At 37.2% G+C, this 13,184-nt stretch overlaps 1 protein-coding gene across 2 annotated transcripts in view; it reads left to right on the forward strand.

Moving 5' to 3' along the window:
• Positions 1 to 12,240, forward strand: part of LOC107654586 (ras-related protein Rab-37-like) — a 16,813-nt gene extending 4,573 nt beyond the window's left edge. The window contains exons 3-10 of one of the 2 annotated variants that reach the window (XR_001630351.1): positions 4,850 to 4,891; positions 5,815 to 5,881; positions 7,043 to 7,095; positions 7,265 to 7,330; positions 9,631 to 9,687; positions 9,795 to 9,871; positions 11,345 to 11,628; positions 11,936 to 12,240. Coding sequence is in view for 1 of the 2 variants with exons in the window: in XM_016441731.1 (XP_016297217.1) it covers positions 4,850 to 4,891; positions 5,815 to 5,881; positions 7,043 to 7,095; positions 7,265 to 7,330; positions 9,631 to 9,687; positions 9,795 to 9,871; positions 11,345 to 11,453 (471 nt within the window). In the remaining variant the exon portion in view is untranslated. Of the gene's footprint in view, positions 1 to 4,849; positions 4,892 to 5,814; positions 5,882 to 7,042; positions 7,096 to 7,264; positions 7,331 to 9,630; positions 9,688 to 9,794; positions 9,872 to 11,344; positions 11,873 to 11,935 lie in introns of those variants that run through there. The other variant, XM_016441731.1, reaches the window with a different exon arrangement.
• The last annotated feature ends 944 nt before the right edge of the window (positions 12,241 to 13,184 follow it).

A 13,184-nucleotide genomic window follows, 5' to 3' on the forward strand; every position in this document is an offset into this window, starting at 1 on the left:
GTGTGTGAGTGTGTGAGTGTGTGAGTGTGTGAGTGTGTGTGAGTGAGTGACTGTATTCACTCTCCATTGGCATTTAACTGTGCAAATCTCTGGTCTTCTGAAGTGGTGCTGGTGCAGTCCAGCAGCCTCTCGGACAAATCTGTGAAGTCATTGTGCCGCTCCAGATGTCTTGGAGTGTTCGGATATAACTGGCCAATCTGATGCTCATTCTCGTTTCAGTCTGGCTAAATGGTTAACTTGTCGCCCCATGACACTGGGTCTTGAGCTGCAACTGCCAGCACTTGGTTGGGGAGGAAAAGAGAGAATTTTGGTCAACTTACATGGGGTGTGTTTAAAGGGTTAGTTCACCCAAAAATGAAAATTGTCATTAATTACTCACCCTCATGTTGTTCCAAACACGTAAGACCTTCGTTCATCTTCGGAACACAAATTAAGATATTTTTGATGGAATCTGAGAGCTCTCTGACCCTCCCATAGACAGCAAGGGTCCTTACACGATCAAGGTCCAGAAACGTAGCAAGGAGATCGGTAAAATAATCCATGTGACATCAGGGGTTCAACCGTAATTTTACAAAGCTACGAGAATACTTTTTGAGTGCAAAATAAAAAAGAGAATATCCGCTGGTCGTAAATTGTGTATACTGTTCTGTGTCAGCTGCGTCACATGGATATGTTGTTTTCATTCAAATCAAAGCGTAAAACGACGTAAACAGCGTATCCGTGTGACGCAGCTGACACGGAACAGCATACGCAATTTACGTTCAGTGGATACTCTCCAAAATGGCGCTAGGGTGAGGCGTATTTATTCAATTGTTGAATAAAGTCGTTATTTTTTTCCTTTTGCACTCAAAGTATTCTCGTAGCTTTGTAAAATTACGGTTGAACCCCTGATGTCACATGGCTTATTTTACCGATGTCCTTGCTACGTTTCTGGACGTTGATCGTGGTAGTTACCTTGCGGTCTATGGGAGGGTCAGAGAGCTCTCAGGTTCCATCGAAAACATCTTAATTTGTGTTCCAAAGATGAACGGAGGTCTTACGGGTTTGGAACAACATGAAGGTGAGTAATTAATGACAGAATTTTCATGTTTGGGTGAACTATCCCTTTAAAGGTGGCGCGAGATGAAAATTCACTCTATTTTCCAAATGTTATTGTGAATGATTCATCCATGCATATTTATTTTTTTAATCTGACCTTGCAATCTGACGTATGCTGGACTTCCAGTAATTTAGTCCACTTAAACCCCGTCCCTCCACAATTGTGACTGCAAGCTGGCATTCAGTTTTTAGTGCAACGGCCACATCTCAAAATCCAGTCAACAACCGATGGATTGAACCAAGTCCCACATTACTTTTCGTTTTACAATAATCTGTTACATTTTGTTGCAATACGGAAGAAAAGACAGTTTCACCAAGACTTTAAAGACCCAGTGAAATGATGCATATCCTATTGAGACCTATCAAAGAGCTCATCGGCCTTTGTTTCCATCACAGCCAGGAACCATCATTTGCTAGTTACAATTACTACCAACATTGTCACTGTAGAGAGCACTTGATTGGACAAAAATGGGTATATGCTCCTAAATGCAAGATGAGCCATCAATATTTTTGGTTTATGTTCTCAAAGTGTGAATTTAAAATATGTCAGAGTCATGTTTTTGTTTTTTGGCGTCATGATGGTTAATGCACCAACATGCTAATGTAAGAGGCTGTTGGCAGTTGGCGTTAAGGGCTTGTTTTTTATTGGAGGAAAATAAAGTTTGTCATGCTCCACAAATAGATTTTTGCCCTCAAGCCAAGACAGTCAATTTGGTTTCACAGTATGTGTTTTTGCAAGGAAATGAAGGTTAGCTTGGCTTGTGATGTGGACTGGTTTCGAACGTCAGATTCGAGCAGAAAGTGCCATGCTTGGAGACAGAAGGTGTCTTTAGGAAGTTCAAAAACCCCTTTAAACCCTCATTCTTTGATCGCCTGCCAACAACGTCTGAAATGAAGCATCTTATCAGCTGCAGCTCAGAGAAACAGTGAAGCGTTTCTGTGCTGGTATTTTTTGAATGGCACAGCGGCAGCACTATAGCCTGTGTCTATTTTGGGCTCTTCCTTGTAGCACTTGCTCAGCATGAGGATGTGTGGGAGCCAGAGCAGAGCAAGTCTGATGCCAGAGAAATGGAAAGCCATTACAACAAATTGATGGCTATGCTTGATTTATGCTGGATAGGCAGAGGCCCTGAAAGATGTATGTTTTTCATAAATCGATATACTTTCCGGGTCAAAAGGGCCTTGTAACTGACACCAGGTCGGGTTTCCATTTCTCAAATAATAGGTTGAGACTCAAAGAGATCAAGCAGATTCCTAGAGCAACTGATAGATGGATATCCTATAGTCATATATCATCGCCACTGTAGCAATGGAAATTGTAAGGAATTTATTGATTCCTGCTTTGATCCTGGTCTTTTTACATTATTGATTATTTTAGTACTTTCGAGGAATTTGTTCACGACTGACACTAATGTAAAGGGATAGACCAAAAATTGTCATCTCATCTTCATGTAGTTCCAAACCAGTGGAAGTGAATGGTGCCCAAAGGGACTATCATGCTTCAAAGATTCACCATAAAAGAAGCACAAATATTCATGTGACTCACTATGTTCTTTTTCTCACACAGTCATATGATAGATTTGTGTGAGGAACAGGCCAAAATGTAGATTATTATTTAGTTTTTGGTTTGCGACTTCTCTTTGTGTGTTTTGAGGAAGAAAGCGAGTCATACAGGTTTGGAACAAAATGAGGTTGAGATTTAGTTTTGAGAATATTTAGTTTTGAACTGTAAGTTTAAGTTTCAAACATAAATCAATAACTCACAAGTAGGGCTGAGAGCATTATTAGCTTTATAATCAAAATCTTTGTTGACGATATCAAATTAGGGAATATCGCAATAATGTTAAAAGTCTGTAAGCCAATTTCGCTCACGACTATGATAGGCACTGCACTGAACAGTCTGAAAATCGTCAAAGGTTTCTATTAAAGGGATAGTTCATCCAAAAATGAAAACTTGATGTTTATCTGCTTACACCCAGGGCATCCAAGATGTAGGTGACTTTGTTTCTTCAGTAGAACACATATGATGATTTTTAACTTTAACCGTTGCAGTCTATCAGTCGTATAATGCATGGCAATGGTAACAAAATCTATGAGAGTAAAAAAGACATGCACAGACAAATCCAAATTAAACCCTGCGGCTCGTGACGACACATTGATGTCCTAAGACAGGAAACGATCGGTTTGTGCCAGAAACCGAACAGTATTTATATCATATTTTGCCTCTAATACACCACTATGTCCACTTGTCTTTGGGCGCGCGCACGGCATCCGGTGCGTGAGGTGTGTACGCGCTCTGGTGCTTACGCACTTTCAAAAACATAATTTTTTTTGAAAGTGGCATTTATCGGTTTTTGCAAATGAACTCTTCATTTATTTATTGAATTTATTGAAAATTTTGAAAAATATAGATATATGCGTTTTCAGTGGGACGAGTGGAAGTGAAGTGAACATGCTCAAGAACTATTAAAGGAATGTTCCTGTATTTTTAATAAACAAAACAAAACAAAAATTTAAACCGTTTTGAAAAAGAACCAATTCTCGATTCCCAACCCTAAACATCACAGTTTTTTTGTGTGTGTGCGCGTCAGTGGATTTAATTTTATCTTAATCTGCAGCTTTTGTTAGCTTGCCCTTGGAGAAACAACAAGACATCTGACCTCTGCTGTTCATTCAAGTCAGATATACAATGCTGATTGAAGAAACAATGGAGACATACCTGCGTTCTTATTGAACCGGTTAATGTTCTCCTCGAATTGCTTTGTACTCTGCTCTGATTTCATTTTTTTATGCAGAACTTCCTGGAAGGAGTAAGCAGCCAAAGCGTGCATTTGTGATTACTATTGCTCTATAGTCATCCACAAAAGCAGTTTTGTCATCATTTACTCTCCTGTTGCTCCAAACCTGATTTTGTTTTTTTTTTGTGAATCACAAAAGAAGAAATTTAGCAGAATATGTGTTAGCAGAATCTCCTCCTCTTTTTAAATCTCAAACCTCATTTTAATTTGCTTATATATTCAGCTATTGAAGACACATTATGCCAGGTTTGATGTAAGTGTTATTTTATACGGTTTTATTTTAGTATTCTACTATTAGTGAATTTAAAAGGTGAAGCGTGCGGTTTCTGTGCAAGTGGTGACACCTACAAATCAAACTACTTTGAGTTTTCTCCCCACATTAAGCTGAGAAAAGAGAAAGTATAGTGAAAAAAAAAATCACATGCTTCAGCTTTAAACGCCTATGTTTTTTGATCAGTCAGCATTAACTATAGTCACTGTGTAGATATTCAGGAATGAATTATTGGGTGCCTGTATGTGAATGTCTGTGGATGATAATTACTCATCGCCGAAAATCTCACTTCCATTTGTGTGACTGACGTCTCTGATTGCACTGCCATTTGGTGCACGAAAACATCTGATAAGTCTGGTCCTCTCAGTGCAGAAGGTACGATTTTAAAACATTTAGCTCACAAAGGAAGTAACGGCTGACGTCAACAGGAAATTAAGCAGGGAGCTGGTCTGTTATTTCATCTACACTATATAATTAAGTCTGCGTGGAGAGCCTGGCCACACAAAAGCAAAATAGCACGGTTAGAGATCTCACTTTAGTAGTAGCTAAATTGTTTTCCTGTTTGATTATGCGTGATTTCCTTGAATAACAAACTATTTACTGTTCATTATTTTACCTTTCAGAACATTTCTGAGTACTGTGTTTTAATGGGTGTTTCTTCTTCTTCCTGGTGCGTAATAAGAATAAGGTGGTGACTGTGGATAACATGAAAGTCAAAATCCAGGTAAGCAAACAAGACAAGCATCACTATTAATTACACTGATTTGAGTACTGTATTGAACTCCTGTCCTGTACTGTTTGGCATATGGGCATGAATAATGCGACTTGAGCAGATGGTTGCTGTTATGATCAGATTTTCACCTGCTGGATGATAAAACGGCTTACAAAAATCCCATAGCTTTAGAGTGAAGAAGGGATCCAGTGTTGGGGGTAACACATTACAAGTAACACAAGTTATGTAATCAGATTACTTTTTTCAAGTAACTAGTAAAGTAATGCATTACTTTTAATTTTACAGGCAAATATCTGAGTTACTTTTTTTTTTTGGTAATAAATGGGAAAACGTCTCAGGTTACTTATGTAACCATGGTTCCCTGAGTAGGGAACGAGACACTGCGTCCTCTAGGGGTCGCTATGGGGAACGCCTCGTCGTGACCCGTAAAATGAACGAGCAAGCCCAGCTCAGGTGACAAAAAGTAATGCAAAATAACAATGCATTATTTTCCATAAAAAGTAACTAAGGCAGGCAATTAGTTACTTTTATATGGAGTAACGCAATATTGTAATGCATTGCTTTAACTTTCCCCAACACTGAAGGGAGCCGAGCTGTATCTACAGACCAGAATGTCATAAAGACCAGGGAGTGAACTCTTGACTTGGATCAGTAAGGAATCATTTAGCAAGTACCAATAACACCCTAGCAACCACCTAGAAATGCCCTAGCAACCAGCCAGACTGCATGTGGTGATGTGTTTTGCACAGGCAAGCGCCACTCACATTTTCTTCACAAAATTCAATTTGGTTGGCCTCCTAGCTGTTCAAATATCAGATTTATTACATCCCCCAGTCTAGTGTCCCAATTTAACTGAATTCACCCCTACTTGACACATAAATGAAGCTTCACCTGTTAACGCTCCTCTCCTGCAGATTTGGGACACGGCCGGTCAGGAGAGGTTTCGCAGTGTTACTCACGCATACTACAGAGATGCTCAGGGTAAATATGCCATCTTCACTGAGACACTTGCACTTGTCTTCTAACAGACTTCATTACTGGTGCCATATCTTTTTAAAGCAGTGAGTTATGTACACTCTAAAAAATGCTGGGTTAAATACAACCCAGTGCTGGGTAAAATAGGGACAAACCCAGCAATTGGGCTGTTTTGACCCGGCGGTTGGGTTAAATGTTTAACCCAACCTTCTGGGTAGTAACCCAACTGCTGGGTCAACACAACCCAATTGCTGGGTTTGTCCCTATTTTACCCAGCACTGGGTTGTATTTAACCCAGCATTTTTTAGAGTGTAGGGTCGTGCATTACTGTGATTTTACTGTGGGTCACAGGTGTTCTTGGGTGTGACACACACAAAAAAAAAGAATTGTTGCCAAACATACAACATGCTAGAAACATATTAATCAATGCAATAATGATCCAATCATTAAATCTTACGCATTTACTTATTTAAATCCAGACGGCGTCACACACACATATATATATATATATGTGACCCTGCACCACAAAACCAGTCATAAGGGTCCATTTTTTTAAATGGATATTTATACATCATCTGAAAGCTGAATAAATAAGCTTTCCATTGATGTATGGTTTGTTAGGATCAGACAATATTTGAGATACAACTATTTGAAAATCTGGAATCTGAGGGTGCAAAAAAAATCTAAATATTGAGAAAATCATCTTTAAAGTTGTCCAAATGAAGTTCTTAGCAATGCATATTACTAATCAAAAATGAAGTTTTAATATAATTACAGTAGGACATTTACAAAATATCTTCATGGAACATGATCTTTACTTAATATCCTAATGATTTTTGGCATAAAAGAAAAATCAATAATTTTGACCCATACAGTGTATTGTTGGCTATTGCTACAAATATACCCCAGCGACTTAAGACTGCTTTTGTGCTCCAGGGTCACATATATCATCTTTGCCTAACAAAAACAGTTCCTCAGTAGAATATTTAGTTTAGTTTCAGTCTATGTGGGAGATCACTGCTGTGAACTTTAAACACTGCGGTGAAATTTGTACAGTCACAAGTCCTGAAGAACACAGACTTTTGAGTCAGTGTTTAATTACTATAAAGCTCAGCTCTGAATCATGCAGTACGGTGTGACTTGAACATGCTGTGCTTTCTATTACAGCTCTACTGCTGCTGTATGACATCACGAGAAAGTCCTCCTTCGACAACATCAGAGTAAGACAAACAAACATTTCAAGACATTTTCAGATGCACGCTTATCTGATGTTCTCGTTTCTTGCTGTTGTTAGCGTGGGTTGTGAAATGACATTCATTATTACTGCAGATGCGTTTCTTGTCCTTCAAAGTGTTTTTTTTTTTTTTTTACATGTCTATCACTATGCAGGCCTGGCTGACTGAAATCTATGAGTATGCACAGAAGGATGTGGTCATCATGTTGCTTGGCAACAAGGTAAGTGGGACTTCCTGAAAGGAGTGAACTGAAACAAGCAGCCCCTCTTTAAATGTGCAAATAATGTTTAATGCACATGCAGACACACACACACACACACACACTGAGAGAGAGAGGGAGAGAGAGCTGCAAATCTTTTCTGAAAAAAAAACCCCTGTTCAAAATGTTTTCTTTTTTTTTTGATATCCTTTGAATGGAACAGTTTAGACAAAATCTTTAAAAAAAAAGGTATCATATTTGATACATCAGGCTTTTATTGCTCATATAGTACAATATAGTGAGAATATGGAGCTCAAACTCAAAGAGGAACAAACACGCATCAGTTTTATTCAGATGCCCAAACTGAGCAAAATAAGCGATTTGGTGCAGTTGCTGATATTTATATTGTCAAAAAGATGAAATTCTTTTGTGAGATCTTTATAACGGCAGACTACTTGCCAAAAATACATATGAATATCAGCTGTCACTCTATATCTCACAATAGCATGTCTTAAAAAAGATGATATTTAATTTAGTTTTATGATCAAAGCTCAGTAGTTTTTATTGTGGTGGCAAAACATATAATGCACTGCAATACAATGACGACAGAGAGATGAACAAATAAATGTTCCTCAAATGTCTGATGGATCATATTTGATTTGTATAAAAATTATGTATGGAGAATCAAGTAAACTTTACTTTATCTTGAAATATTAAGTTCTGTCATGACAACTCTCGGAGGGATTGGCATGGTAATGTACATGACAATGTTAATGTATTTGGTCTTGGCGTTTATGCTTCTCTGCCTTTTATGTGTCAGTGTGTCATTTTAGGTAGTGATTCATTTTAGACAAGCATTTTTACCACCTTTGGTTGTCTTTTATCTTGTGATGTGTGGTTGGGGTGTGTTCTGGTTTAACTGCTCTAACTGGTTTTGCACTGGATTAGATAGCGCCCCCTAATGGCCCTAATGTAGCCAGAAAGCCTTGTCTGATATTAAAGGAAAGTTCCTGGGTTCAGTACAGGCTGTTACACAGAACATTTTGACTCGTCCCTCAAGCAAAAATCACTGTTAGTAGAGAGACAGAAGGATGAAAAATGACTAAGAGGAAGGGAATATGTAACTGAATGCTGAACCCTGTAAAGCCTGACATATGAGAAATAAGCTGTGAGCATGTAAGAAATACTGCTGCTGCAAATATAACATGCATGAAATAACCCCCATATAGCATACATAAATCACCTCGTAGCAGATCTACACAGGTGGAGCTGGGGAAGGTGGAGGGTTTCTGAAGTGCGCTGCTAACTGCTACAGCAAACAAAAGCCAGGTATTTGAATATTGAGCAGTAAGCTCATTGGCTACCGATACAGGAGAGAACCAATCAGCTGCCATGTGACAATGATGTCGCCAGGTCAGATTGAGCTAGACCTATCGGACTGCACCATCTAGAGTTTCATGCCAGAACTCTGTATTTATTCTAACATTTATGCTTATGTCAGTAAAGATCAGTCAGTGAAGATTTCACAGCATGAGGACACATGTATCTAAAGCAGGACATATGTACAATAGTACTAAAAGGCCTTTTACTTTGCTAAAAAAAAAAGTGTATAAACTATCAAATATCAGATGACGGAAAGCATGTAGTAGATTGTGTGCAACAGGTTTTTCAGGATGTTGTTCATTTAGAGCCCTTAGATATTTGCATATCAAATATGATGCAGTAGGCTTTATTGGGATGAGCTTTTGTGTCATTATGCAGTTACCACAGAGAAACATTTCAGCTCTTCCCTGAGTGTTTACAGTAATGCATTTACAGTGAAAGTAAACTAGGCCAGCACTCCAAGTTAGAAAGATCTCATTGACGTACATTACAAGCTGTCAGAATTTCTTGGTGCAGCAAATTGCATACTTTTGCTCAATTTGGGCCTCTAAATGAAATTAGATCTGTTTTTCCTCCTTCAGTTTGATCACCATATTCTCCTATATCATTCTATATGAGCCATAAAATGTATCAAACATGATGAAACACATATGCAAACTTTTCTCTAAATACTGAATAAATTGTTCCATTTCAAAAAAATTAGATTTTTCAGACTATCATGTCGTACGTCAGGCTTCACAGGGTTAACCCAGAATGTTTCATAAAATCCTAACAGCTGCTTAAAACTATTCTCACTCTTCTTGGTTAATTTGTGTAAAACTCTGTAAGGACAACAATGACGTACTGTATTTGAGGGTAGTTTCACTTTATTAAGAAAATGTCTTTCAAGAACACAAAACATTACTATTTAATATGAATATGAAATTGTGTTTGTACAGTCAGACATGGCTGCTGAGAGGGTGATCACACATGAAGAAGGGGAGAAGCTGGCTAAGGTATGAGCGTACATGAATGTAACATGTCCATTTAACTGCTATTACAAATGATCAGTAAACATCGCAGTTTGTTTAACTGCAGTGCTCTGCTTTTTTCTTTATTGAAGGAATATGGAGTCCCTTTCATGGAGACAAGTGCCAAGACTGGTGTCAATGTGGAACTCGCTTTCCATGCCATAGCAAGGTTTGAGGTTTTCTATATATATATATAATATAAACATTAAGTGAATTTGAAACAATTGTCACTGTTACTATTGCTTGTATGCCGATTGAAACAAGTATTAAACATCAGCATGAGACTCCTTTTAGTTATTTATTTATTTTTTAATAATCACTAGGGTCTCTTGACAAGTAAGCGACTGCTTAGTCCGAGTACCCTAGTAACTGCCTAGACATGCCCTGGCAACCAACAAAAACAAATTAGCAACCACATACACTGTGTAAAATTATATTTTGAAGTTGTAAATAAAACTGATTATTAGAGTACATTTGACAAGAAAATGCTCTTTCAGTTTTTATACGTCAAAATTTAAACTTAATTTTTAATTCAATGTGTTACTTGCCATTTCTTGGTATTAATTATTTGTAAAATTTCAATTTTTTTCACCCTATAGTTTGCCAACAACCACTCAGGACAATTTAGCAACAACTTTGTAATACTAATGCAAAAGACTGCGTGTTAACATACTTTTTATTAAAGAGTACTTATGTAAATATACCTAAATGTGTTTTTTTTTCAGACAATTGCGTATTAGTTTGATATTAATATAATAGTAATTAAATGATTAAATGGTTGTGTTATAGTTTAAATTTATATTAAATGCAATTAAATTAACTTATGAGTGTTTTTGACCCACTTATGTAGGACATAATCACATCATTATATGTAATTATTACATATAAAATATAAAAAATACTTCTATTGTCTGTAAAATATGGTTAAAGTGCATTGCCAAATGTACTGACAAGCATTCATGGTAAACTCAAATAGAATTTAATGCAATTTCTATTGAAACCTGCATGTCATTTATTGAAATATGTTTGTAATTACACATTTGTAGTTGCACTTTAGTACATTTAAAATGTATTAACTTTAAATGTTATTTTGAATAACACGCTATACATTGCATTAAATTAAAGCATGACAAAAGACTATTAAAAATTATTTATTTTCACTCTAAAAAATGCTGGGTTAAAAAGGGACAAACCCAGCTATTGGGTTGTTTTGACCCAGCTATTGGGTTGTTTTGACAAGCTGGGTTTGTCCCTTTTTAACCCAGCATTTTTTAGAGTGTTGACATAAGGACACTTTTAAAAACTGCACTTTGTAATAAAGTGTGTTAAGAAACAGTCATGAAAGTGTCTCACTTTAAATACACTCTCTTTAAATAAAAAGTGCCCTTTAATTTCATTAATTATTTTGTCTGCGAGTAGTTTTAAATATATATATATATACTTTTAACATCTCAAGTACACTACAAGTGCACATTCAATACAATTAAGCACACTTCGTTTTCACAAGTTTATTCAAATGTAAGTGCTTCAAGGTTTTTCAAGCCTTTGTCAAACCGGCATTCAAAGCTTGCCTTGAAACTTTTTTATTTCTAGTTATTACACTGAAACTGATTAATATGTTTTCTCCTTCATTTCCACACAGAGAACTCAAGCACAGAAACATCCAGCAGCCCCACGAGCCCAAGTTCAAGATCCATGATTACATCGAGTCACAGCAACAGAAGTCCAACTGCTGCGGCGGCCTCATGTGACCAACACTACAGATATCCGTACACAAAGACGTGTGTGAATGTCTGAAACGTGCTTTGTTTCTATGTGTCCGATCCCCCAGACCCCTGTTCGCTTTATAGTCAGGAATATACAGCCAAATACCGCTGAGGTGCATCAGAGTAATACGTTTCTGCTTTATAAACTGTATTAATCCAGGTGTGTACAGTATCCAGGTGTGTCTGATTATTCCAGGTACGTTTGTTTGTGTAACGTGGTTTCTGGGTTTCTTCTCTGATGGTTATAGCCTCTATCTACACACGGCATAAAATATATTAGTATTGTATTACATTATATGCCACGCAAATGTGCTCGAATTGGGCGGTGAGCTTGTGTCTGTAGTGTTTTTATATATAAAATTCTTTACTGTATATTTGAGTGTCTTGCCGAGTCAAAATATGAGCTGCAGTCCGTAACTTTTGGCGCTCTAGCGGTTAATGAACAGATATAAACTGTATTAATCCAGGTGTGTACAGTATCCAGGTGTGTCTGATTATTCCAGGTACGTTTGTTTGTGTAACGTGGTTTCTGGGTTTCTTCTCTGATGGTTATAGCCTCTATCTACACACGGCATAAAATATATTAGTATTGTATTACATTATATGCCACGCAAATGTGCTCGAATTGTGCGGTGAGCTTGTGTCTGTAGTGTTTTTATATATAAAATTCTTTACTGTATATTTGAGTGTCTTGCCGAGTCAAAATATCAGCTGCAGTCCGTAACTTTTGGCGCTCTAGCGGTTAATGAACAGAACTGCATGCGTCTTGCGGAAGAACATTGTAGCCAGAGCTACTTCTGTCTGTTTATGTCTATGACGAATCACGCAGGTACTCTGCAGCGGTACCTACCCGAACCAGTCTAAAATAATCCGAATATAAACACTTATTATAGGTGTACCGTAGTGATTCAAGACAAGCCAGAAACATGGTTTGGAAAATGGATTCATGGTGTACTCTTTTATAATATAAATTTTGTAAATTTTGAACACAAAAAAAAGTTACGGACTGCAGCTTTAAGTTCTCAAATGCAAATAAAGAAAAAAAAATCCTAATATCCCAGCGATATCCTAAGATCACCTAAACATTTTCTGCTTACCAAATAAACAATGATACTAGTATAACAGCAGTATTTTATCTTATAGAAAACAGAAGAGTTGTATTTCAGTAGTAGTGGCCATGCACAAAATATGTTGGCAGCTTTATCAATGGTTTGCACATCTTTGATTCAAGACTATTGATGTGCTATTGACCATCCTGTATTTGAAATGATTGAATTTTAAATCTTCACCAAACAAACCATTCACGATTCAAATGCAATGTTTCAAAATCGATGCATGTGCATCGGGAGGATTTGTAACTTTATATAAATTTTGTTAATTTTGAACACAAAAAGTTACGGACTGCAGCTTTAAGTATTATTTTTACAATCAGTATATATTGACTTAAAAACAATCATAGCACAGCTTGACCAAGTCAGGCCTGATTATGAGGTAATATAGGTTTCTTTTTACTTCGCGTACAAGCATGTTACACTTTCATACCTGTCACACTCACTGTCCCTGTTGAAAAAAACAGCATATGCTGGTTAGGTATGTTTTGAAGCTGGGATGCTGGTTTGAGCTGGTTTAAGCTGGTCCTTTGCTGGTTTATGCTGGTCCTTTGCTGGTTTATGCTGGTCCTTCGCTGGTTTAAGCTGGTCCTTTGCTGGTTTATGC

Source organism: Sinocyclocheilus anshuiensis, unplaced genomic scaffold, assembly GCF_001515605.1.
Source record: "Sinocyclocheilus anshuiensis isolate Anshui unplaced genomic scaffold, SAMN03320099.WGS_v1.1 scaffold787, whole genome shotgun sequence".
NCBI classification, from domain to species: Eukaryota; Metazoa; Chordata; class Actinopteri; order Cypriniformes; family Cyprinidae; genus Sinocyclocheilus; species Sinocyclocheilus anshuiensis.